We start from the raw sequence: 27,473 nt of genomic DNA, 5'->3' as shown, positions 1-27,473 counted from the left end.
CCACAGATGCCATAGATAGTGAAACACTGTTGAGAGGTCCATACAGGGAGCCATTGTTGCACCGCTCCATTACCAAGGCTGCCAGTCCCTGAATCCTGCATTTGCCCTGAGGCATGTATCCCAGAGCCATGGTCATTCCACATGTACCTGCCACTAGACCTCAGCTTGACAGCCATTACATGTATGACCATGCTCCATATGCTGGCTTCATAGCCACTCCACATGCACCAGTGCCTCAGACACCAGAGCCACTGACACTGCATAGTATCCCATGCACCATACCCTGGAGAAGCTATTGTTCCATGCACATCTGTGCTGTGCACCCTGGATTCGTGGCCACTCTCGAATTGCTTGCACCACAGAAACTGGAGCACTCCTTCAGTGGGTGCAGCAGCCCTCTATAATTTAAGTCCATAGCTACTCCACAAGTACCCAAATCTAGGACACACATGTCATTGTCATAGCAGACTCATCCGTGCACCATGCACACCTGATTTCTAGACCCCTGCTTTGTAAGAGCAGGAACCTAGAGCAATGGAGTCTCTGCCACAGTGTGAGCGCCCATGCCTCAGACTCCAGAGCCTCCATAGCACTGTGCAAACGTGGACTCTGGACCCCATCTCCATGGCTGCTCCACAAGCACCTGCAACTCACCAACACTGCAGTGGAGGTGCCTATACCTAAGACAGTAGCACCACCTCCACCACCCTAGACTCCAGAACTACTCCATTGACTTCATGCAAGTTACTCCAGACTCTGGCTCCATGGCTGCTCCATGAGCAACTGTGCATCAAATGCCATTGAAACAACCACTGTAAGTATGCCCACAAGCTGGTCCTGGGGCCTTGAGGGATCCCCTCAGTCATGACTTTTACCATGGGGGAAAAAGAGATCAGGAGGACCCCAGCAGCCTTCACCAATGAAGATCTCAAAAACCCTCCCTGCCACCAAAGTCCCCTTTAGTCTTGTTGCTGATGAGGGCTGACAGAGCTGCACAGAGACTAAGAATTGCACCTTCTCTGAAGCCAGAACTGCATCATTCCACCCAGAGTGCATTTTTGCATCCACTCAGAGATGAAGAACTTTCCCCACTGAAAGCAGTTCATAAACTTGAAGAGGTGACTGCTCCATCAAATGTGCACATATCAATGCAATGCTTCAAGAAACACAAAGACTCAAGGAAAAATGACACCACCAAGGGAACACAATATTCCAGTAACTGACTGCAATGAAATGAAAATCTATGAAAAAACTCAAAATAATTGTTTTAAGGAAGCTTAGCAAACTACAGGACAACACAGAGAACTCAACACAATCAGGAAAACACTACATGTAAAAAAACAGAAAGTAAATGAAGAAAATAATAATACAGAGCCAAACAGAAATTCTGTAGCTGGGGAATACAATGAATGAAATGAAAAATAACATAGAAAGCATTAACACCAGATTAACTGAGCAAAAGAAAGAATCTTCAAACTCAAGTAAAGGTCATTTGAAATTATCCAGTTAGGGGAACAAAAAGAGTGGAAAAGTAAATACATTGCATGGGACCTGTGGGACATCATCAGGCATAGAATATATACATTATGGAATAAAAGAAGGAGAAGAGAGAAAAGGAGAGAAAGCTTACATAAAAGAAATAATGGCTTTCTGAGAAAAAGATGGCAATATAAGAAGCAAGGCAGAAACGTTCTCCAAAAATCACATAAAACATGAAAATACAGCAAACAAAACTAATACTGAAAATGACCTGAAGACTACAGAACAGACTGCCTACATCTGGGAAGAAGGTAAGACATTACAGAAAATGGTACCAGTCCAGCATGCCTGCAACCCCCACCATTGCAGCAGGCCATAGGGAGGGCAATTCCACCCATGGCAGGCCCAGAATACACCCAAAGTATTCTCCCTGCTCATAAGGTCAGCTGACAGCTCACAGAGCCCACCTGAAATCAGATCACTACAAGCCAGACAGGTACATCACCCACTGCACACCAACAGCTGGGGCTCCTGCACAGTAAGTTGAACTTCTGGGCACTAGAGGGCACCTCCTACACAAAGCTATTATTCCATGGGAAACTAAAAAAAAAGAACCAGAGGAATATGGTCCAAACAAAAGTACACAATAGAACACCAGAAAGAGGGCTTAGTGAAACTGAAATCACAATCTTCTTGATAAATATTTCAAAATAAAAGTCATAAATATGCTCACAGATTTACAGGAAAATATTCAAGATCTCAGGGAGGACTTCAACAAAGAGATAGAAATCATGGAAAAGAACCACTCAGAGCTAAAGAATACAGTATCTGAAATAAAACATACAATGGAGAGATTTAAAAGTAGATTAGGTGATGTAGGCAATGGTAAATGAAATTGAAATTAGAGAACAGGAAAACAAAGAATCTGACAAACACAGAGAAAAATGATCTCTAGGAATGAAAGAATAACAAAGGCTCTGTGCAACCAATCCACATGGAACAATAGTCACATTATAGGGGCACCAGAAGAAGAAGAGAGAGACAAAAAAATCAAAAGTCTCTTTGAGGAAATTATTGTTGAAAACTTCACCAATCTGGGAAAGGAAATAGTCTCTCAGGTCATGGAAACAACAAAAAGGAACCCTAGGAAGGCAGCACCAAGTGGCAAAGATCAAGGACAAGGGGAGAGTATTGAAAACAGCCAGACAGAGAAAGAAGATCACTTATAAAGCAATCCCCATCAGGCTATCAGCAGACTTCTTAGCAGAAACCTTACAGGCCAAAGGGGAGTGGCATGATATTTTTAATGTAATGAAACAGAAGGGCCTCCAACCAATAATACTCTACCCAGCAAGATTATCATTTAAATTTGAAGAAGGGATTAAACAATTTCCAGATAAGCAAAAGTTGAGGGAATTCACCAACAGTAATCCATCATTACAGGTTCTGTTAAAGTAAATGCCCTAGATGAAAATGCTCCTAAGGCTAAATAGCTGTCACCAGAGAAAATAAACAGACAGTAAAGGCAGTAAAACAGTTACTAAGCAAATATGAAATGAAATCAACTACTCACAAAGTTAGTCAAGGGATACACAAAGAGTGCAGAATATGACACCTAATACATAAAGTGTGGAGGAGGAAGAAGAAGAAGGAGAGGAAAAAAATACCTTTAGATTTGTTTAAAATAGAGTAATTAGTGATTTAAGATAGACTGTTAGATAGTAAGGAAGCTATCCTTGAACCTTTGGTAACCACAAACCCAAAGCCTACAGTGGCAATAAGTACACATCTATCAATAATCACTCTAAATGTAAATTGACTGAATGCACCAATCAAAAGACATAGAATGGCAGAATGGATAAAAAATAAGACCCATCTATATACTGCCTACAAGAGTCCTTTCAAACCCGATATATATACAAGCTAAAATTGAAAGGATGGAAAAAGATATTTCATGTAAATAGTAGGGAAAGAAAAGCAGGAGGAGCAGTACTTATATCAGACAAAATAGATTTCAAAGCAAATAAAGTAAAAAGAGACAAAGCAGGACATTTCATAATGATAAAGGGGTCAGTCCAACAAAAGGATATAGCCATTATAAGTATCTATGAACCCAATATAGGAGTACCTAAATATGTGAAACAAATACTAACAGAATTAAAGGGAGAAATGGACAGCAACACAATCTTTTAACACCTCACTTACATCAATGGACAGATCATCCATGCAGAAAATTAATAAGGAAACAGAAGTGTTGAGTGACACATTAGATCAGATGAACTTAACAGATATATACAAAATGTTCCACCAAAAAGCAGTAGTATACACATTTTTCTCAAGTGCACATGAAATGTTCCCCAGAATAGATCACATATTAGGACTCAAAAAAGCTTCAATCAATTCAAAAAGATTAAAATTGTATCAAACAGCTTTTTAGATCATAATGGTATGAAACTACACATCAATTACATTAAGAGAAAAAAGACACAAACACACGGAGGATAAACAATATGCTTCTAAATATCAAAGGATCAATTAACAAATCAAATTGAAAATCAAGCACTCATGGAGACAAATAAAAAGAAACATGACAGTGAAAAATATTTGGGATGCAGCAAAAGCAGATCTAAGAGGGAAATACATAGCAATACAGGCCTATCTTAAAAACAACAATCCCAAGTAAACAGTCTAAACTCAACTAAATAAAGTAGATAAAGAAGAATAAATTAACCCAAAGTTAGTAGAAGGGGGGGCATAATAAGGATTAGTGCATAAATAAATAAAATAGAAAATAATAAACAATAGATAAAAGTCAATGAAACCATGGAGGATCACGGGGAGAACAGTGTAGCACAGAGAAGGCACATAGTGAATCTGTGGCATCTTGCTGCACTGATGGACAGTGACTGCATTGGGGTATGGGTGGGGACTTGATAATATGGGTATAGTAACCACAGTGTTTTTTCATGTGAAACTTCATAAGAGTGTATATCAATCATACCTTAATAAAAAATTTAAGGAAAAAAAATGTCAATGAAACCAAAAACTGGCTCATTGAGAAGATAAACAAAATAGACAAACCCTTAGCCAGTTACCAAGAAAAAAGAGAGAGGACATAAACAAAATCAGAAATGAAAAAGAAGTTACAGCTGATACAACATAAATACAAAGAATTATTAAAGAATTCTATGAAAAATTACATGCCAATTAATTGGATAATCTAGAAGAAAAGGACAAATTCCTAGAAAATTACAACCTTCCAAGGCTGACTCAGGAAGAAAGAGAAAATCTAAACAGAGAATTCCCCAAACAAAATATCAGGACCAGATGGCTTCACAGCTGAATTTTACCAAACACTCAAAGAAGAGCTAAAATCCATCCTTAAACTAGTCCAAAAAATGGAAGAGGAGGGTATACTTCCAAGCTTATTCCGTGAGGCCAGCATCACTGACACTAAAACCAAAGACAATGCAAAAAAAAAGATTATGGGCCAATATCCATGATGAATATAGATGCCAAAATCCTCAAGAAAATATTAGCAAACCAAATTTAAAAATACAGCAAAAGGATCATGTAACATGACCAAGTGGAATTTATTCCACTGACGCCAGGATGGTACAATTTTCATAAATCACTTAATGTGATACCCAAAATTAAGAAAAGGAAGGATAAAAATCATATGATCATCTCAATAGATGCTGAAAAAGCATTTGACAAAATTCATCTTCATTTCATGATAGAAACACTTAACAAAATGGGTATGGAAGGAACATAGTTCAACTTAATAAAGACCACATGCTACAAACCCACAGCTAAAATCATACTGAAAGGCAAAAAACTAAAAGCTTTTCCCTGAAGATCAGGAAAAAACAAGGATGCCAACTCTTACCACTTTCATTCAACATAGTATGGGAAGTCCTAGCCATGGCAATCAGACAATATAAAGAGATAAAAGTCATCCAAATTTGTAAGGAAGAAGTAAAACTGTCACTATATGCAGATGACTCTATATGCAGATGATACTCTATAAGATTAAGACACCTCCACAAAACTAAACCTAAAGATTCCACCTAAAAAACTCTTAGAAATAATAACTGGATTCAGCAAAGTTGCAGGATACAAAATCAATGTAGATCTGTTGCATTCCTATACTCTAACAATGGACTAGCAGAAAGAGAAATCAGGAAAACAACTGCATTTATAATTGCATGAAAAAGAATAAAATACTTAGGAATAAACCTAACCAAGGAAGTGAACGACTTGTACTCTGAAAACCATAAGACACTGATCAAATAAATTGTAGAAGAGAAAAAACGATGGAAATATATCCCATGCTCATGGATAGGAAGAATTAATATGATTAAAATGGCCATCCTGCCCAAAGCAATTTATAGATTCAATGCTGTCCCTATAAAATACCAATAGCATTTTTCACTGAACTGATCAAATAATCCTAAAATTTTTATGGAACAACAAAGACCATGAAGAGCCAAAGCAATCGAGAAAGGACAGATCTGGGGGTATTATGCATAGTTGGGGTGAGGAGTTATTGTGTTTAATGGTTGAATCATTGTGTTGTATATTTGAAACCAACCAAATATTCCATATCAACTATACTTCAATAAAAAAATAAATCAAAAAATAAAATATAAAAATAATAAATTAGAAAGAGCATAGATAAAAAATTCCAAAATAACTTGGAAATTAAAAAAACTCATCACCAAAATTTTGGTATATTTAAGAATACATCAAAAATATCATTCATCATCATCATCAGATTTATTACAGTGAGGCAAGGATAGTACAATATCTGCAAATCAATCAATGTGATATACCATATTAACAAAAGGAAATATAAAAAAATGATCATCTCAATAATGCTGAAAAACATTTGACAACATTCAACTGCCATTCATGATAAAACCTTTCAATAAAGTGGGTACAGAGGGAATATACCCTGATATAATAAAGACCATAGTGATAAACCCCCAGCTAACATTATACTCAATGGTGAAACGCTGAAAACTTTTCCTCTAAGATTAGGAGCAAAACAAGGATGCCCACTCTCACCACTTTTATTCAATAAAGTGCTGTACATCTTAACCACATCAATCTGACAAGAAAAATAAATAAAATGTATCCACACTGGTAAGGAAGAAGTAAAACTCATTATTTGCAGATGACGTGATTTTATACATAGAGAGAACTACGGATTCCATCAAAAAGCTACTAGAACTAATACCTGGATTCAGCAAAGGTGCAGGATACAAAATCAATATGTAGAAATCTGCTGCATTTCTATATGCTAATAATGAATTTCATTTACAGTTGCATGAAAAAGAATAAAATACCTATGAATAAATATAACCAAGGAAAAGATCTGTACTCTGAGAACTGTAAGTCACTAATGAAAGTAATTGAAGAAGACACAATTAAATGGAAAGCTATCCCATGCTCATGAATAGGAAGAATTAATGTGATTAAAATGGCCATCCTGCCTAAAGGAATTTAAAGATTTGGTGCAATCCCTACCAAAATAACAATGATGTTTTTCCATCAACTAGATGAAATAATCCTAAAACTCATATGGAACAACAGAAGACCCCAGATAGCCAAAGGAATATTGAGAAAGAAGAAGAAGATGGAGATTCAGGCTCCCTATTTTCAAACTATATTATAAAGCTACAGTGATTAAGATAGTATGGTACTGGTGTAAGAACAGATACATGGATCAGGAGAATAGAATAGAGAGCCGAGTAATAAACCCATGCATATATAGTCAATTACTCTATGACAAAGAAGGCAAGAACATATATTGATAAATAGTTTCTTCAATAAATTGTGCTGGGAAAATTGGACAGCTACATAGAAAAGAATGAAACTGGACCACTGTCTTATACCACACAAAAGTAAATTAAAAATGCATTAAGGACCTAAATGTAAGACATAAAACTAAAACTCTTAGAAAACATAGGCAGAATCTCTTGAAAATCAGCATGAGTAATTTTTTTCTGGATATGTCTCTCCAGGCAAGGGAAACAAAAAGCAAAAATAAACAATTGAGACTACATCAAACTAAAAATCTTCTCCATAGCAAAGGAAATCATCAACACAATGTAAAGTCAGCCTTCTCTATAGGATAACATATTTGCAAATGATATATCTGATAAGGGACTAATATCCAAAATATATAAAGAACTCATACAACCTAATACTCAAAAGACAACTAACCCAATTTAAAAAATGGGCTGCTGACCTGAAAAGACACTTTTCCAAAGAAGATATTCAGATGGCCAACAGGCAAATGAAAATACGCTCAACATCACTAATCATTATGGAAATGCAAATCAAAACCACAATTAGATATGAACTCACACCAGTAAGAATGGCCAGTATCTAAAAGTCACGAAATACAAATATTGGTGAGCATGTAGAGAAAAGGGAACCCTTGTGTGGTGTTAGTGGGAATGTAAATTGGTGCAGCTGCTGTGGAAATCAGTATAGATGTTTCTCAAAAAACTAAAAATAATAGTACCATACAACCCAGCAATTCCACTTCTAGGAATTTACCTGAAGAAAACAAAATCTTTGATTCAAAAAGATATATGCAATCCTATATTTATCCCTGCATTATTTATAACAGCCAAGATAATGGAAGCAATCAAAGTGTCCATCAGTAGATGAAAGAGTAAAGAAGAGATGGTACATATACACAATGTAATATTATTCAGCCATAAAAAAGAAAGAAGGGGCTGGAGCCAAGATGGCAGCATGAGTAGGACAATGGGAATCTCCTCCCAAAAACATATATATTTTTGAAAACACAACAAATACAACTAATCCTAAAAGAGAGGCCAGAAGACACAGGAAAACAGCCAGACTACATGCACACCTGCGAGAACCCAGCGCCTGGTGAAAGGGGTAAGATACAAGCCGCAGCCCAGTGGGACCCAAGCACCCCTCACCCCAGCTCCCGGCGGGAGGAGAGGAGTCAGAGCAGGGAGGGAGAGGGAGCCCAGGACTGCTAAACACCCAGCCCTAGCCATCCGCAGCAGAGCACAGACACAGTGCATGCGTGGGGTGCTGGAAACTAGGGAAGCAGGACACTAAGACCTGTGAGTGGGTCAGGAAGCTGGCACCCCTGTGACAAAGAAAAGCGAGTGCTTTTTGAAAGTCTTAAAGGGACAGAGACCCCACAGATGGACAGAAGCATCCCAGGTCACAGTACAGCAGCTGGAAATTCCAGGGAACTCCAGGCACACTAACCCCTGGGCAATAGCTCTGAGACCCTTCACGGAGGTAAGCAGCCAAAGAGTCCCCTGTCAATTACCCTTCTGGGACCCAGCCATTGCAGAGCAGCAGCCTGAGGCTGGCCACACCCACAGCAAGGGAGCTTCCTCCATACCGGCCGGGCAAGATACAGAGACCCAATCTACATGCAATTGCCCAACACAAGCCACTAGGGGTCGCAGCTGTCCCAGTAAAGAAAGGCCAGGAGCCAAGTGGAAAGAGGCTTGACTCTCCCAGCTGACAGATGCGTCAATAGCACTACACTGCATATATCAAAATTAAAAGGCAAAAAAATCTGATCCAGACAAGACTAACCCAGACAGCTTCGACATCTTCTAGATCTTCCCCTGAGAAGGAACCTGGGGAGATAGATTTAACCAGTTTTCCTGAAAAAGAATTCAAAAAAAACGTCATAACCATGCTGATGGACTTGGAGAGATATATGCAAGAACTAAGGAGGGAGAATACAGAAATAAAACAAGCTCCAGAAGGACTTCAAAACAGAATGGACAGATGCAAGAGACCATTAATGGATTAGAAAACAGAGAATAGGAATGCAGAGAAGCTGATGCAGAGAGAGATAAAAGGATCTCCACGAATGAAAGAATTTTAAGAGAACTGTGTGACCAATGGAAATGGAACAATATCTGCATTATAGGGGTACCAGAAGAAGAACAAGAGAGAAAAAGGGATAGAAAGTGTCTTTGAAGAAATAATTGCTGAAATCTTCCCCAAACTAGGGGAAGAAATGGCCTCTCAGACCACAGAGGTACACAGAACTTCCATGACAAGGGATCCAAGGAGGGCAACACCAAGATGCATAATAATTAAGATGGCAATGATAAAAGACAAGGACAAAGTATTAAAGGCAGCCAGAGAGAAAAATAAGGTCACCTACAAAGGTAAACCCATCAGGCTATCATCAGACTTCTCAACAGAAACCCTACAGGCCAGAAGAGATTGGCATGATATACTTAATGCAATGAAACAGAAGGGCCTCGAACCAAGAATACTGTACCCAGCACTATTATAATTTTAATATGAAGGAGGGATTAAACAATTCCCAGACAAGCAAAAATTGAGGGAATTTGCCTCCCACAAACCACCTCTACAGGGCATCTTACAGGGACTGCTCTAGATGGGAGCACTCCTAAAAAGAGCGCAGAACAAAACACACAAGATATGAAGAAGGCAGGAGAAGGAATAAGAAGGGAGAGAAATAAAGAATTATCAGACCGTGTTTATAATAGCTCAACAAGCGAGTTAAGTTAGACAGTAAGATAGTAAAGAAGCTAACCTTGAACCTTTGGTAACCACAAACAAAGCCCACAATGGCAATAAGTACATACCTTTCAATAATCACCCTAAATGTAAATGGACTGAATGCATCAATTAAAAGACACAGACTAATAGAATGGATAAAAAAGCAAGACCCATCCATATGCTGCTTACAAGAGACTCACCTCAAACCCAAAGACATACACAGACTTAAAGTCAAGGGATGGGAAAAGATATTTCATGCAAACAGCAGAGAGAAAAAAGCAGGTGTTGCAGTACTAGTATCAGACAAAATAGACTTTGAAATAAAGAAAGTAACAAAAGATAAGGAAGGAGATTACATAATGATAAAGGACTCAGTCCATCAAGAGGATATAACCATTATAAATATATATGCGCCCAATACAGGAGCACCAACATATGTGAAACAAATACTAACACAATTAAAGGAGGAAATAGAATGCAATGCATTCATTCTGGGAGACTTCAACACACCACTCACTCCAAAGGACAGATCCACCAGACAGAAAATAAGTAAGGACACAGGGGCACTGAACAACACACTAGAACAAATGGACCTAATACATATCTACAGAACTCTATATCCAAAAGCAACAGGATACACATTCTTCTCAAGTGCACATGGAACATTCTCCAGAATAGACCACATACTAGGCCACAAAAAGAGCCTCAGTAAATTCCAAAAGATTGAAATCCTACCAACCAACTTTTCAGACCAGAAAGGTATAAAACCAGAAATAAATTGTACAAAGAAAGCAAAAAGGCTCACAAACACATGGAGGCTTAACAACAGCTATATATGGAAACAAACGACAACAACAACACAAAGCCCCAACTACTGTGGGATAAGGCAAAAGCAGTCTTGAGAGGAAAGTATATAGCAATCCAGGCATATTTAAAGAAGGAAGAACAATCCCAAATGAATGGTCTAATGTCACAATTATCATAATTAGAAAAAGAAGAACAAATGAGGCTAAGGTCAGCAGAAGGAGGGACATAATAAAGATCAGAGAAGAAGTAAGTAAAATTGAGAAGAATAAAACAATAGTAAAAATCAATGAAACCAAGAGCTGGTTCTTCGAGAAAAAAAAGGATATAAGCCTCTAGCCGGACTTATTAAGAGGAAAAGAGAGTCAACACAAATCAACAGAATCAGAAACAAGAAAGGAAAAATCACGACGGACCCCACAGAAATACAAAGAATTATTAGAGAGTACTATGAAAACCTATATGCTAACAAGCTGGGAAACCTAGGAGATATGGACTACTTCCTAGAAAAATACAACCTTCCAAAACTGACCAAGGAAGAAACAGAAAATCTAAACCTTCCAATTACCAGCAATGAAATTGAAGCGGTAATAAAAAAACTACCACAGAACAAAACCCCCGGGCAAGAAGGATTTACCTCAGAATTTTATCAGACATACAGAGAAGACATAATACCCATTCTCCTTGAAGTTTTCCAAAAAATAGGACAGGAGGGAATACTCCCAAACTCATTCTATGAAGCCAACATCACCCTAATACCAAAACCAGGCAAAGATCCCACCAAAAAAGAAAACCACAGACCAATATCCCTGATGAACGTAGATGCAAAAATACTCAACAAAATATTAGCACACCGAATTCAAAAATACATCAAAAGGATCATACACCATGACCAAGTGGGATTCATCCCAGGGATGCAAGGATGGTACAACATTCGAAAATCCATCAACATCATCCACCACATCAACAAAAAGAAAGACATAAACCACATGATTATCTCCATAGATGCTGAAAAAGCATTCGATAAAATTCAACATCCATTCATGATAAAAACTCTCAACAAAATGGGGATAGAGGGCAACTACCTCAACATAATAAAGGCCATATATGATAAACCCACAGCCAACATCATACTGAACAGCAAGAAGCTGAAAGCTTTTCCTCTGCAATTGAGAACAAGACAGGGATGCCCACTCTCCCCACTGTTATTCCACATAGTACTGAAGGTCCTAGCCACGGCAATTAGACAAAACAAAGAAATACAAAGAATCCAGATTGGTAAAGAAGAAGTTAAAATGTCACTATTTGCAGATGACATGATATTGTACATAAAAACCCTAAAGACTCCACTCCAAAACTACTAGAGCTAATATCGGAATTCAGCAAAGTTACAGGATACAAAATTAACACACATAAATCTGTGGCTTTCCTATACACTAACAATGAACCAAAAGATAGAGAAATCAGGAAGACAATTACATTCACAATTGCATAAAAAAGAATAAAATACCTAGGAATAAACCTAACCAAGAAGGTGAAAGACCTATACCCTGAAAATTACAAGACACTCTTAAGAGAAATTAAAGAGGTCACTAACAAATGGAAACTCATCCCATGCTCTTGGCTAGGAAGAATTAATATCGTCAAAATAGCCATCCTTCCCAAAGCAATATACAGATTCGATGCAATCCCTATCAAACTACCAACAGCATTCTTCGATGAACTGGAACAAATAGTTCAAAAATTCATATGGAAACACCAAAGACCCTGAATAGCTAAAGCAATCCTGAGAAGGAAGAATAAAGTGGGGGGGAGATCTCACTCCCCAACTTCAAGCTCTACTACAAAGCCACAGTAATCAAGACAATTTGGTACTGGCACAAAAACAGAGCCACAGAGCAATGGAACAGAATAGAGACTCCAAACATTAACCCAAACATATATGGTCAACTAATATTTGATAAAGGGGCCATGGACATACAATGGGGAAATGACAGTCTCTTCAGCAGATGGTGCTGACAAAACTGGACAGCTACATGTAAGAGAATGAAACTGGATCACTGTCTAACACCATACACAAAAGTAAATTCGAAATGGATCAAAGACTTGAATGTAAGTCATGAAACCATAAAACTCTTAGGAAAAAACATAGGCAAAAATCTCTTAGACATAAACATGAGTGACCTCTTCTTGAACATATCTCCCTGGGAAAGGGAAACAAAGCAAAAATGAACAAATGGGACTATATCAAGCTGAAAAGCTTCTGTACAGCAAAGGACACCATCAATAGAACAAAAAGGTATCCTACAGTATCGGAGAATATATTCATAAATGACAGATCCGATAAAGGGTTGACATCCAAAATATATAAAGAGCTCACACACCTCAACAAACAAAAAGCAAATAACCCAATTAAAAAATGGGCAGAGGAGCTGAATAGACACTTCTCTAAAGAAGAAATTCAGATGGCCAACAGACACATGAAAAGATGCTCCACATCACTTGTCATCAGAGAAATGCAAATTTAAACCACAAAGAGATATCATCTCACACCAGTAAGGATGGCTACCATCCAAAAGACAAACAACAACAAATGTTGGTGAGGTTGTGGAGAAAGGGGAACCCTCCTACACTGCTGGTGGGAATGTAAATTAGTTCAACCATTGTGGAAAGCAGTATGGAGGTTCCTCAAAATGCTCAAAATAGAAATACCATTTGACCCAGGAATTCCACTTCTAGGAATTTACCCCAAGAATGCAGCACTCTAGTTTGAAAAGGACAGTTGCACCCCTATGTTTATCGCTGCACTATTTACAATAGCCAAGATATGGAAGTAACCTAAATGTCCATCAGTAGATGAATGGATAAAGAAGATGTGGTACATATTCACAATGGAATATTACTCAGCCATAAGAAAAAAAATAAATCCTACCATTCACAACAACATGGATGGAGCTACAGGGTATTATGCTCAGTGAAATAAGCCAGGCAGAGAAAGATAAGTACCAAATGATTTCACTCATATGTGGAGTATAAGAACTAAAGAAAACTGAAGGAACAAAACAGCAGCAGAATCACAGAACCCAAGAATGGACTAATAGTTACCAAAGGGAAAGGGACTGGGGAGGTTGGGTGGGAAGGGAGGGATAATGGTGGTAAAAAAAGAAAGGGGACATTACGATTAGCATTTGTAGTGGGGGGGGTGGGGGGGGACGGGGAGGGCTGTGCAACACCGAGAAGACAAGTAGTGATTTTACAGCATCTTACTATGTTGATAGACAGTGACTGTGAACGGGGATGTAGTGGGAACTTGGTGAAGGGGGGAGCCTAGTAAACATAATGTCCTTCATGTAATTGTAGATTAATGATACCAAAATAAAATTTAAAAAAAAGAAATATTGCCATTGCAACAACATGGATGGAGCTGGAAGGTATTATGCTAAGTGAAATAAACCAGGCAGAGTTAGACAAATTACATATGATTTTACCTATATGTGCAATCCAAAAAATATAAAACAAAGCATAATAAGCAAACAAAACAGAGATGGAATCATAGTCACAGAGAAGAAACTGATGTTTACATGGGGTAGAGTTTGGGGTGGGTGGGTAAAATTGGTGAAAGGTATAAACAGGCACAAATTCTCAATTATAATATAAATTAGTCATGGGGATGAAAGTACAGCATAGAGAATATAGTCAATAAAACTGTAATATCTTTGTTGATATATAGTAACTATACTCATTGGGGTAAGCATTTAACAATGTAGATTACTATCAAGCCACTATGTTGTATACTTGAAACCAGTCTAATGCTGTATATCAACTATACTTTAATAAAAGTGATAATCACTTCAAACTTCCAAAATTTGTGGAGAGATATGGAAATACAGGTACTTGAAGCTCAAAAATCCACAATTTCAACCAAAAGAAGACTTCACCAAGACACGGTATAATCAACCTTCCAAAAATCAAAGCCAAAGAAAGAATTTTGAAAGCAGCAAGAGAAAACATATGAATCACATTCTAGGGAACCCCTAAAAGGATATCTCTGGATTTCTTAGCAGAAGCTTTGTAGGTTACGACAGAGTGGGATGATCTATTTTAAATGTTGGTAGAAAAAACTACCAACTAAGATTGTTTACCTACAACACCATCCTTCAAAATGAAGGAGGAAGCCTTTCACACCAAACAAAACCTGAGGGAGTTTATCATCAAGGGAACTGCCTTCCATGTAATATTGGAAAGATAGAACAAAAAGATGCTAATTATTAACATGAAACACATGAAAGTAAAAGAACTCACTGGTAATGGTTGGTATATAGACCAATTCAAATACTCTAACACTTTACTGGTAGTATAAAAAGTGTTTCTAAGTCTAGTATAAATGTTAAAAGACAAAGTATTAAAAACAACTGTAGCTAAATAATTTGTTTTTGGATACACTATAAAAAATATATATTGCAAAATCAAAATCATAAAATGTTGTAGGGGGAAATAGGGTAGTGTTTTTATATGCATTTGAAGTTAACTTCTTACCAGGTCAAAAGTGAATATTATAAATATATTTTATGTAAGCTCCATGGTAACCACACAGATAAAAACCTCTAGCATATACAGTAAGAGAAAAAGAAAGAATGAAAAGCACACCACTACATACAATCATCAAACCATAAAGGAAAATAGCAAGGGGGAAGAGAAGAACAAAGAAACTACAAATAGCCATAAAACAATTAATAAAATTGTATAGTATATCCTTACCTACCAATCATTACATTAAATGTAGATGTATCAAATTCCAAAATCAAAAGAAGGATAGTGGCTGAATGGATAAAAAAGCAAGACACAATTACATTATTTATAAAGCTATAGTATTTAAAACCAATGACACTAGCAAAAAGATAGACACATAAACCAATGGAACAGAATCAAGAGCCCAGAATACAGTCAACTAATCTTCAACAAAGTTGCCAAGAATATACAATGGGAAAATTACAATCTCTTTAATAAATGTTGCTGGAAAATGTAGATATCCACATGAAAAAGAATGAAATTGGACCTTTATCTTACACATTTCACAAAAGTTAATTGAAAATAGATTAATGACTTAAACATAAGACCTGAAACCATAAAAATCATAGAAGAGAGTATATTAAAACTCCTTGACTTTAGTCTTGGCAAGAAGTTTTTGGATTTCACACCAAAATACATGCAGCAAAAACAAAAATAAACAAGTGGGATGACATTAAACTAAAAAATTTCTGAATAGCAAAGGAAATAATCAACACAATGATAAAGTTACCTATGGAATGAGAGAAAATATTTGCAAACCATATATCTGATACTTGGTTGTTCTCCAAAATATATATGAAATTTTTACAACTCAGTCACAAAATAGTAAATACCCTCATTAAAAATTTTCAAAGGATCTGAATGAATAAACATTTATCAAAAGAAGACATATAAATGGCCAAAAATAGGAATATTAAAAGATTCTCAACCTCACTAATTATCAGAGAAATGTAAACCAAAACCACAATGAGATATTATTAAGAACTGTCAGGATTGCTATTATCAAAAAGTCAAAATATAACAAATGTTGTTGAGGATGTGGGGCAAAGGGAACCCTTATATACTGTTGGTGGTGATGTAAATTGGTACAGCCATTATGGAAAACATGGAAGTTCCTAAAAAAAATAACAATAGAACTACCACATGATCTAGCAATCCCACTTTGGGGTATATATACAAAGGAAATAAAATATGAATCTCAAAGAGCTACCTACACTCCTTTGTTCATTGCAGCATTAGTCACAGCCATAAAAATATGGAAACAACCTGCATGACCATCAGTGGATTAATGGATAAAGAAAAATATGGTATATACATATGATGGAATATTATTCAGTCCTTAAAAATAAAGAAATCCAGACATTTGGAATAACCTGGATGAACTAAGAGAAGACTGGGCTAAGTGACATAAGTCAGACTCAGAAAGAGAAATCTTCATGATCTCACTTGTATGTGGAATCTAGAAAAGTTGAAATGTCACACACATGGTAACAGAGTAGAATGGTAGTTACTATTTTTGCAGGGTGGAATATAGGAGAAATGTAAGTTATATTTATATATAATACACAATAGGAAAATAATAATCTCTTTAATAAATGTTGCTGGAAATGTTATATGATGAGTAAGTTATGGAAAACTAATTTACAGCATGGCAACTATACTTAATAAAAATGTACAACTGAAATACTAAGAGAATAATCTTGTGTTCATACCACAGAAAAAATAGTAACTATGTGAAGTGATGGATATATTAATTAGCTTGATTGCCATCATTTCACAATATGTATGTATATCAAAATATCATAGTGTACACCTATATATATATAATTTTTATCTATCATACCTTAATAAAGCTAGAAAATAAATACATAAAATAAAATATTTAATCCACTAATATAAAGAGAATCAAAGATGGATATTATATGTTGAAAAAAAAGTCAAATAATCAAGAACATGTAAAAGTTATAAACATATGCACCTAACAAGACAGTTCCAAAATATAGGAAGTAAAAAATGACAACTGAAGGAAAACATGCACAGTTCTACAATAATGGTTGGAGATTTCAATACCCCACTTTCAATAATAGGTAGAACACCTAGACAGAAAAGCAATAAGGAAATAGAGGTTTGATAACACTATAAACCAAATAGATGTAACACACATATATAGAACACTCCACCCAAATACATAGTCTGCTCATGTGCACACAGAATATTCTGCAGTGTAGACCATATGTGAGGCGGCAAAACAAGTTTCAATAAATTTAAAGATTGAAATCATAAAGAATCTTCTCTAACTTTAATGGAAATTAAACTAGAAGTCAATAATTGAAGAAAAACTATAAATTCTCAAATAGTGGATTTGAACAAAACACTCTTAAACAACCAATGAATTAAATCACAAGGAAAATTTAGGAAATACTTTGAAATCAATAAAGTGAAAACAATATATGAAATTTATGGTATGCATTAAAGCAGTTCTCAGAAGAAAACTTGTAACTCTAAATACATTATAAAAGGATTAAAATATCAATTCACTATTCTTGACATCTTAAACAATCAGTAAATGAAGAGCAATCTAACCCCAATGTTAACAGAAGTAAATAATGAGTATTAGAACAGAGATAAACTAAATAAGGAATAGAAAACAATAGAAATAATGAATAAAACCAAAGTGGGACTTTGAAAAGAGCTACAAAATTAGAAACCTTTAGTTACACTGACAAAACAAAAACAAAAGAGAGAAAGAGAATGCACAAGTTACTAATATCCGAAATGAAAATGGGTCATTACTACAGACCTTAGAGAAATAAAGAATTTTAAGAAAATATATGAAGAATTTTTCCAAAAAAAATTAGAAAACATAGATGAAATTGGAAAATTCCTAGAAATACACAAACTACCAAAACTGTATCATGAAGAAATAAAATACCTGAATATACCTATATAAATAAAGTTTGTTTTAATCAAAAATCTATCAAAGCAAATCCCAGGACCAGATGGTTTCACAGGTAAATTCTATCAAACATTTAAAGAAGAATTAACACCAATCCTTCTCAAATCCTTCCAAAAAAAAATAGAAGAGGGAGGAAAACTTTCTTCAAGCAGTTCAAGTAGTCAAGAAAAATAAATAAAAGTCATTAAATTGGATAAGAAGTAAAATTATCTCTGTTCACAAGTAACATAATGTTATATATACAAAACTCTAAAAATTCCATCAAAAAACCTGTTAGAACTTATCAGCCAAATTGCAGGATGCAAAATCATCACACCAACACATAACAAATCAGTTGTATTTCTATACACTAACAATGAACAATCAGAAAAATTAAGACAACAATTACATTTATAATAGCATGAAAAAGAATAAAATACTTAGGAATAAACTTAACCAAGGAGGAAAAAATCTTGTACACTGAAAGCTAAAAACTGTTGCCAAAAGCAATTAGATAGAAATAAATGGAAAGACATTCCATGTTTGTAGATTGGAAGAGTTAATATTGTTAAGCATGTTGTTACTACCCAAAGAAGTCTACAGATTCAATGTAATCTCTATCAAAATCCCAACAATATTTTTTGCATAAATAGAAACTTCCATCCTGAAATTCATATATAATCTTAAGGCACCCCAAAGAATCAAAACAGATAAAAGTACAAAGTTGGAGGTATCACACTTCCTGATTTCTAAACTTACAAAGCTACAGTAATCAAAACTGTGGTATAAACACAAAAACTAATGGAATGAAAGAAAGAGCCCAGAAATAAACCCTCCCATATATTCTCAGATAATTTTTGGAAAGGGTGCCAAGATCATTCAATAGGAAAAAGTTGGTCTTTTCAACAAATGGTGTTGGGAACACTGTATATGTACATTCTAAAGAATGAAGTTGGTCCATATACAAAAATTAACTCAAATAGATTAAAGACCTAAAACTAAAAAGATAAAACTACAAAACCCTTGGAAATTTCTGGGATAAGTTTTTTGACATTGAATTTGGCAATGATTTCCTAGGTATGACACTAAAAACAGAGGAAACATAAGTAAAAATGGATAAACTGGACTACATCAAAATTTAAAACTTCTGGGCATCAAAATACAACCAACAGAGTGAAAAGACAACCTATGGAATGGGAAAATATACACATAAATCATACATCTGATAAATGTCAATTATCCAGAATATATGAAGATTATTACAGCTCAACAACAAAAGAACACCCAATTAAAAAATGGACAAATGACTTGCATAGACATTTCTCTAAAGAATTATATGAATGGCCAACAAGTGCATGCAAAGATGGTGAACGTCATTAGTCAATAGAGAAATGCAAATCAAGACCATAGTGAGATAACACTTGATGCCCACTAGGATGGCCAAAAAGGAAGGAAGGAAGGAAGGGAGGGAGGGAGGGAGGGAGGGAGGAAGGAAGGAAGGAAGGAAGGAAGGAAGGAAGGAAGGAAGGAAGGAAGGAAAAAGAAATGGCACATAACAAGTATTGGTGTGGATGCAGAGAATTCTGAAGTCTATACATTGCCACTGGGAATGTAAAATGGTGCAGCTGCTGTGAAAAACAATTTTACAGTTCTTCATAAAGTTAAACATAGACTTACAATGTGACCCAGCAATTCTACTCCTAGGTATATACTCAAAAAATTGAAGAGAGATGTTCAAACAAATAATTATGCATATTTTGCATAAAGCACTGTTCATTATAGCCAAAAGGTAGAAATGACCCAAATGTCCATCAGCAGATGAATGAATAAATCAAGTTTTATGTGTTCATAAGATAGATCATTCAGCCATAAAAAGGAATGCATTTACTGATACATACCACAACATGGATGAACTTTATATATATTAGCTAATTGAAAGACACCAGACACCAAAGGCCATATATTGTTTGATTTATGTGAAAATATCCAGAAAGGAAAATCCAAAGAGACAGAAAGTAGATTAGTGGTTGTCAGGGTCTGGGGGCTGGGGAAGTAGGGAATGACTGCTTAATGTATATGGTGTTCCTTTTGAGGTGATGAAGATATTCTGGAACTAGATAGTGGTGGTGGTTGCAAAATACTGTAAATGTACTAATTGCCACTGAATTGTACACTATAAATTGTATACGTTAAAATGGAATTTTATGTGAATTATAGCTCAATAAAAATAATTGTCTCCTTCACAGTATTTATGATGCTTGTAGGCCAATAGAAAGGCTGAGTGGTTGTGAATTTTGTAGACCTATACTGGGTGAAATGGTGAAAGGATTTAGATAAGCACTGCAAATGTCTAACATTTAAGGCATCATCTTTTTTTTATTTTTTATTTTTTATTTTTTTTAGCAGAAAATATGTTAATTTATAAGTTCATAGGTTACATTCTGGTTACCTGGTTACACATGCATTTCAAACATACTCTTGCTGGTTTAATTATGCATATAAAAGTAAATTCCTATATACATATGAACTACTATTATCTGTATACACATCGGCATAACTAAGCGTGAGAACTGAACCATGCTCACCAGTTATATTTCCAGCAATAGCATCAAACTATGTTTTGTGGGAAGATATGACTGTCCTCAACTTCTGAGATTCAAAATTCCTCCATAGTTTCCTTATTCTCCCTTAATCTGAATATGTAATTATTTACTATCTTATCATAGATCTTCTTAAGCCTATTTTTTTGGTATCATTAATATAAATGGGCAACCGTGTAGTTACTAGATTCCCCCCATTATCCAGTTCCCACCACATACCCCATTACAGGTACTAAGACATCATTTTTAATTGGTAAAAAGAAAAGGTGAGTCTTTGGGGCCTGATTGATAGCCACGATATAAATTTCTGAAATACCAAATACATCCTAGTCTATTGCCAATTGTCCCACCCAAAATGCGTTTACTGGCTCACTGCACTCTAATCCTTAAAAAGGCTTATTTACTCCCAGAATTAGGGCATCCAGAACCTGATGTCCTATTCCAAACCAAAGCCTACCCCCTGAATAACAATAAGCTTTTCATCACACACAAGCCATAACAATTCTACCTCTGCTTTTCAAACAGATGCAGTATGCCACAAAAAAGTTAAATTCCCAAGGACATCCCCAAAATAAAGAGTTTCCCCAAGGTGCTACAATTAAAAAGAATTAATTTAAAACTGTACTTTTGAGTTCATATACAGTTGACCTTTTAATAACCTTGGTTTGAACTGCACAGGTCCATTTATATGTGGATTTTTTCAATAAATATATTGGAAAGTTTATTGGAGATTTGTGACAATTTGAAAAAACATTTTCTTTTCTCTAGCTTACTTTATTGTAAGAATACAGTATATAATATATATCACATACAAAATATGTGTTAATTGACTATGTTATCAGTGAGGCTTCCAGTCAACTGTAGACTTAACAGTTAAGTTTTGGGAAGTAAAAAGGATTTTCAACTGTGCGGGTGGTTGGTGCCCCAAACCCCCTCATTATTGAAGGGTCAACTTTAATTTTCCTTCTAAAAATCAAACTAATCAGTTGAGTTTATATTAAACTTTATTTAGTTACTACTTTATAATGCTTTTGCTTGGAAAAATTCTTAGTTGTCTACATACGTCCAGTTCATCACAGAATCCATAACATCCTGGGCCACCACTCCTTAAGTGCCTATAGTGCACTATATTTATTGTAACAGCCAAAACTACTTTTCCACATACCTCCAGCCAGGTACTCAATTCTTATTCTACTTGAGAATGACATACCATAAAAATGGAGAACTAAATATTATTTTTAAACTAGAGTATTTGATTTTATACATTTCTAATTTAGAAAGTTATATATATTTAAATTATCTTAAATATTTTATTAATTCATTTGTTTTACTATTTTATTGATATTAACATACATACTCTACTCAAGAATTAAGTTGTGAAGAGTACAACTTGATAAATTTTTACTTATATATGCACCCATATGATCACCATTCAGATTAAGATTTTGAACATTTCCAACACCTCAGAAATCTCCTTCATGCGCCTTCCCAATCAACCTCCTCTCAAATGTAACCTCTAATCTGACTTCTATCACCATAGATTAGTTTTGCCTATTTTTTACCCTCATAAAAAAGAATTGTAGTGCAGTTTTATATAAGCTCTTTACTCAATATAACTTTTTTCAGATTCACTCATATTGATGCATGTTTCAGTTGTTCATTCCTTTTTACAGCTATTGGTTATTCCTTTTTATCACAGTTGTTTATCTATTCACCAATTGAACAAAACTCAGGTTGTCACCAGCTTTTTTCTATTATGAATAAAGCTGCATGAACAATCTCGTACATATATTTCGGCACACACACACACTCGTTTCTCCTCGGTGTATAACTAGAAGTAGAATTGCTGAGTGATATGCTAGGCATATATTTAAGTAGATATTCCCAAACAGTTTTCCAAAGCAGTTGCATAATTCTACACTCCCGCCAAGATCTATTCATCAAAATGCACCAAAAAATGAAGGGGAAAAGGAACTGAACAGCGAGAAGCTGAAAGCTTTTCCTCTGAGATCGGGAACAAGACAGCAATGCCCACACTCCCCACAGTTATTTAACATAGTACTGGAGGTCCTAGCCACAGCAATTAGACAAAACAAAGACATACAAGGAATCCAGACTGGTAAAGAAGAAGTTAAACTGTCACTATTTGCAGATGACATGATATTGTACATAAAGAACCTAAAGACTCCATTCCGAAACTACTAGAACTGGTATCAGAATACAGCAAAGTTGCAGGATACAAAATTAACACACATAAATCTGTGGCTTTCCTATACACTAACAATGAACCAAAAGAAAGAAATCAGGAAAACAATTCCATTCACAATTGCATCAAAAAGAATAAAATACCTAGGAATAAACCGAACCAAGGAAGTGAAAGACCTATACCGGGAAAACTAAAAGGACACTCTTAAGAGAAATTAAGGAGGACACTAACAAATGGAAACTCATCCCATGCTCTTGGCTAGGAAGAATTAATATCGTCAAAATGGCCATCCTGCCCAAAGCAATATACAGATCGATGCAATCCCTATCAAACTACCAACAGCATTCTTCAATGAACTGGAACAAATAGTTCAAAAATTCATATGGAAACACCAAAGACCCTGAATAGCCAAATCAATTCTGAGAAGGAAGAATAAAGTGGGAGGGATCTTGCTCCCCAACTTCAAGTTCTACTACAAAGCCACAGTAATCAAGACAATTTGGTACTGGCACAAGAACAGAGCCACAGACTAGTGGAACAGAATAGAGACTACAGACATTAACCCAAACATATGGTCAATTAATATACAATAAAGGAGCCATGGACATACAATGGGGAAATGACAGTCTCTTCAGCAGATGGTGCTGACAAAACTGGACAGCTACATGTAAGAGAATGAAACGGGATCACTGTCTAACCCCATACACAAAAGTAAATTCGAAATGGATCAAAGACCTGAATGTAAGTCATGAAACCATAAAACTCTTAGGAAAAAAATAGGCAAAAATCTCTTGGACATAAACATGAGCGACTTCTTCATGAACATATCTCCCCAGGCAAGGGAAACAAAAGCAAAAATGAACAAGTGGGACTACATCAAGCTGAAAAGCTTCTGTACAGCAAAGGACACCATCAATAGAAGAAAAAGGTACCCTACAGTATGGGAGAATATATTCATAAATGACAGATCCAATAAAGGCTTGACATCCAAAATATATAAAGAGTTCATGCACCTTAACAAACAAAAAGCAAATATTCCAATTAAATAATGGACAGAGGAGCTGAACAGGCAGTTCTTCAAAGAAGAAATTCAGATGGCCAACAGACAATGAAAAGATGCTCCACATCAGCAGTTATCAGAGAAATGCAAATTAAAACCACAATGAGATATCACCTCATGCCAGTAAGGATGGCTACCATCCAAAAGACAAACAACAACAAATGTTGGCGAGGTTGTGGAGAAAGGGGAACCCTCCTATACTGCTGGTGGGAATGTAAATTAGTTCAGCTACTATGGAAAGCACTATGGAGGTTCCTCAAAAAGCTCAAAATAGAAATGGAATTTACCCTAAGAATGCAGCAGCCCACTTTGAAAAAGACATAAGCACCCCTATGTTTATCACAGCACTATTTACAATAGCCAAGAAATGGAAGCAACCCAAGTGTCCATCAGTAGATGAATGGATAAAGAAGATGTGGTACATTTACACAATGGAATATTACTCAGCTATAAGAAGAAAACAAATCCTACCATTTGCAACAACATGGATGGAGCTAGAGGGTATTATGTTCAATGAAGTAAGCCAGGCAGAGAAATACAAGTACCAAATTATTTCACTCATATGTGGAGTATAAGAACAAAGAAAACCTGAAAGAACAGAACAGCAGCAGAAGCACAGAACCCAAGAATGGACTAACAGTTACCAAAGGGAAAGGGACTGTGGAGAATGGCAGGTAAGGGAGGAATAAGGGTGGGGAAAAAGAAAGGGGGTATTACGATTAGCATGTATAATGTGTGGGGGGGCATGTGGAGAGCTGTGCAACACAGAGAAGAGAAGTAGTGATTCTACAACATCTTACTGTGCTGATGGACAGTGACTGTAATGGGGTTTGTAGGGGGGACTTGGTGAAGGGGGGAGCCTAGTAAACATAATGTTCTTCATGTAATTGTAGAGTAATGATAACAAAAAAAAAAAAAAAAAGAAAGGAAAAAGGAAATCCACAGTCTGGTAGAAAATATTCAACAAAGGACTAGTGTCCAAAATGTATAAAGCATTCCTACAAATCAATACAGAAATAAAAGGCAAAACTTCCAGTTCTCTTTTAGCAGAAAAAAGGCTTGACTATTTCACAAGGAAGATACCTAAATGACCAATGAACTCATGAAAAGATGCTCAGTATAATTAGTAATCAGGGGAGTGCAACTTAAAATCACAGTAAAATACTACTACACACTAACTAGTTAAAATTTAAAGTTTGGCAATATCAAATATTTTAAATGGTTTATGAAATTGGGCTTATAAAAGATGCTTTTAATTACTTTTTATTATCCAGCCCTCCCCAATATTGTGAAGTAGGTATTATTTCCTCTATTTTGCAGATGAGGAAATTTAGGTTGAGAGTGTATGATTTTCCAAAGTGATTTTTAACTATTAAGTGGCACAGATGAGGTCTAAACCCTGAAAATCTGACCATAGATCCTTTTCTTTTTCACCTCTGCCTACCCTTTGGCCCAGACAGAAGAAAGCTTTCAGCTCTGTATTACTTTGGGAAATTATTGACATGTCTTTTGTAAGATTAGCAAAGTGTGGTGCAAACATGGCAACAAGCTCTATACCAAACTAAAAAATTCCTGAAACAATGAGAATATCCAAATTTCTACTCATTTATAATATTATACTATGCAATGTCAAAAGCGGTCTCATCTAGACTCTCCAAGAATGTTACCTATTAAAAATACTCACAACTTAATAACAAGCATAGTTAACCATCAACAGGGTCCTGGCCGCAAAATGTCAAACATCTGTATGCAGCACCATATTATGGTATAATGGAGTGGAAGGCACAAGTTTGGAGTCAGATGGACTAGGCCTGGGGTTTAGTTTTGGTACTTACTAGTTGAATGAGTAGAACCATAGACAAGGTACTTAATCTCTCTTAAATTTTATTTTCTTTATTTATAAAGCAATATTACCTATCACATAGAATTATAAAGATTGAGATAAAAGCCAGATTAGATAACTGAGATAATTATGCAGAGAAAGTTATAAGCCAAATTGTTACCTGGGCTTCATGAATAGGTAACAAATATTTTCATCTGAATAGTTATTGTTGTTGTTTTTAATCTTACTGTAATCTTGGAAAATTAAGTCTTGCCTTTCACTTCTGCTTCCAGTTTCACTTGTCCTATACAGACAAGGAGCGCTATGAAAATGAAGAGAGACCTGAAGTCCAGAAGCAAATTCTCGTTGACATGGCCAAGAAGCTGCCAGTTTACACAAGAACTGGGAGTGGAGGTTAGTTCATCCAAAATCAGCTAGGGAGGCAGATCAGTGAGGATCTCACAAAGGCTAAGTCATATATATCCTCAGGCTAGCCTTTTTTCTCTCCTTTTCAGAAAAACACTCTGGAGTTTTTTCTCAACATTTTATTATAAAAAATTTCAAACATACTGCCAAGATAGAGGAATTATGTAATAAACATCTGGAATACCCACTACTGGAGGCTACCACTAACATTCGACTATACTGCTTTATCACATAACAGTCCACTAATCCATCACTCTACCCATCAAGCCAACTTATTTTTTGATACATTTCAAAATAGTAGCATATATTAGTACACATCCACCTAAATATTTTACCACTTTGGGGGGTTAAATTTAAATAATAAAACATGTCCAGATCTTAAGTGTACCATTCAGTGTTTCAACAAATGTACAAACCTGTGTAAACAAAACCTCTGTAAACATTACTACACATCAGAAAGTTCTCTCATGCTCCTTCTCAATCCCACCATCACCATCTCCAAAGACAACCACTATTCTGATAGTTCTCCAACATAGATTAGTTTTACCTGCTCTAGAATTTTATATAAACTGGATTATACAGAATGTACTGTTGTGTCTGGCCTCTATTCTTCAGTATAATGTTTTAAGACTCATCACGTTGTGTATTTCATTCCTTTTATTGTTGAGTAGAATTTCATTGTATGGATATATCATAGTTTGTTACCCATCCAGTAGTTGATTCACATTTGGGTTATTTCCAGTGCTTATCTATTATCAGTATATCTTCTATGAATATTCTTGCACAAGTCTTTCGGCAGAAATATGCCTTAATTTTTCTTGGGTAAGTATCCACTGTGGAGTTTTACTCTTAGCTTTCATCTGCATGAGTAAAATGGTACAAGTTGAAACAATTCTCTACCTCTTAAAGTTTGAAAACCAGGGCTCTTTTGATAACTCATCCTAATGTTTCTAGTAAGGAAGGTCACATTTTAAGGCTTTGGGAATTATACTGTTAAACATGTCTATTCATCTCTTGAT

General features: G+C 35.6%; 1 protein-coding gene across 4 annotated transcripts in view; it reads left to right on the top strand.

Moving 5' to 3' along the window:
- Positions 1 to 27,473, top strand: part of ZDHHC15 (zDHHC palmitoyltransferase 15) — a 126,548-nt gene that overhangs the window by 42,043 nt on the left and 57,032 nt on the right. For all 4 annotated transcript variants that reach the window (XR_012127249.1, XM_017652041.3, XM_017652037.3 and 1 more), the window contains one exon: positions 26,322 to 26,442. Coding sequence is in view for 3 of the 4 variants with exons in the window: in XM_017652041.3 (XP_017507530.1) it covers positions 26,322 to 26,442 (121 nt within the window). In the remaining variant the exon portion in view is untranslated. The remainder of the gene's footprint in view (positions 1 to 26,321; positions 26,443 to 27,473) is intronic.

This window comes from Manis javanica, chromosome X, assembly GCF_040802235.1.
Source record: "Manis javanica isolate MJ-LG chromosome X, MJ_LKY, whole genome shotgun sequence".
NCBI lineage: Eukaryota > Metazoa > Chordata > Mammalia > Pholidota > Manidae > Manis > Manis javanica.
This window is presented reverse-complemented; position numbering and strand designations above follow the sequence as displayed.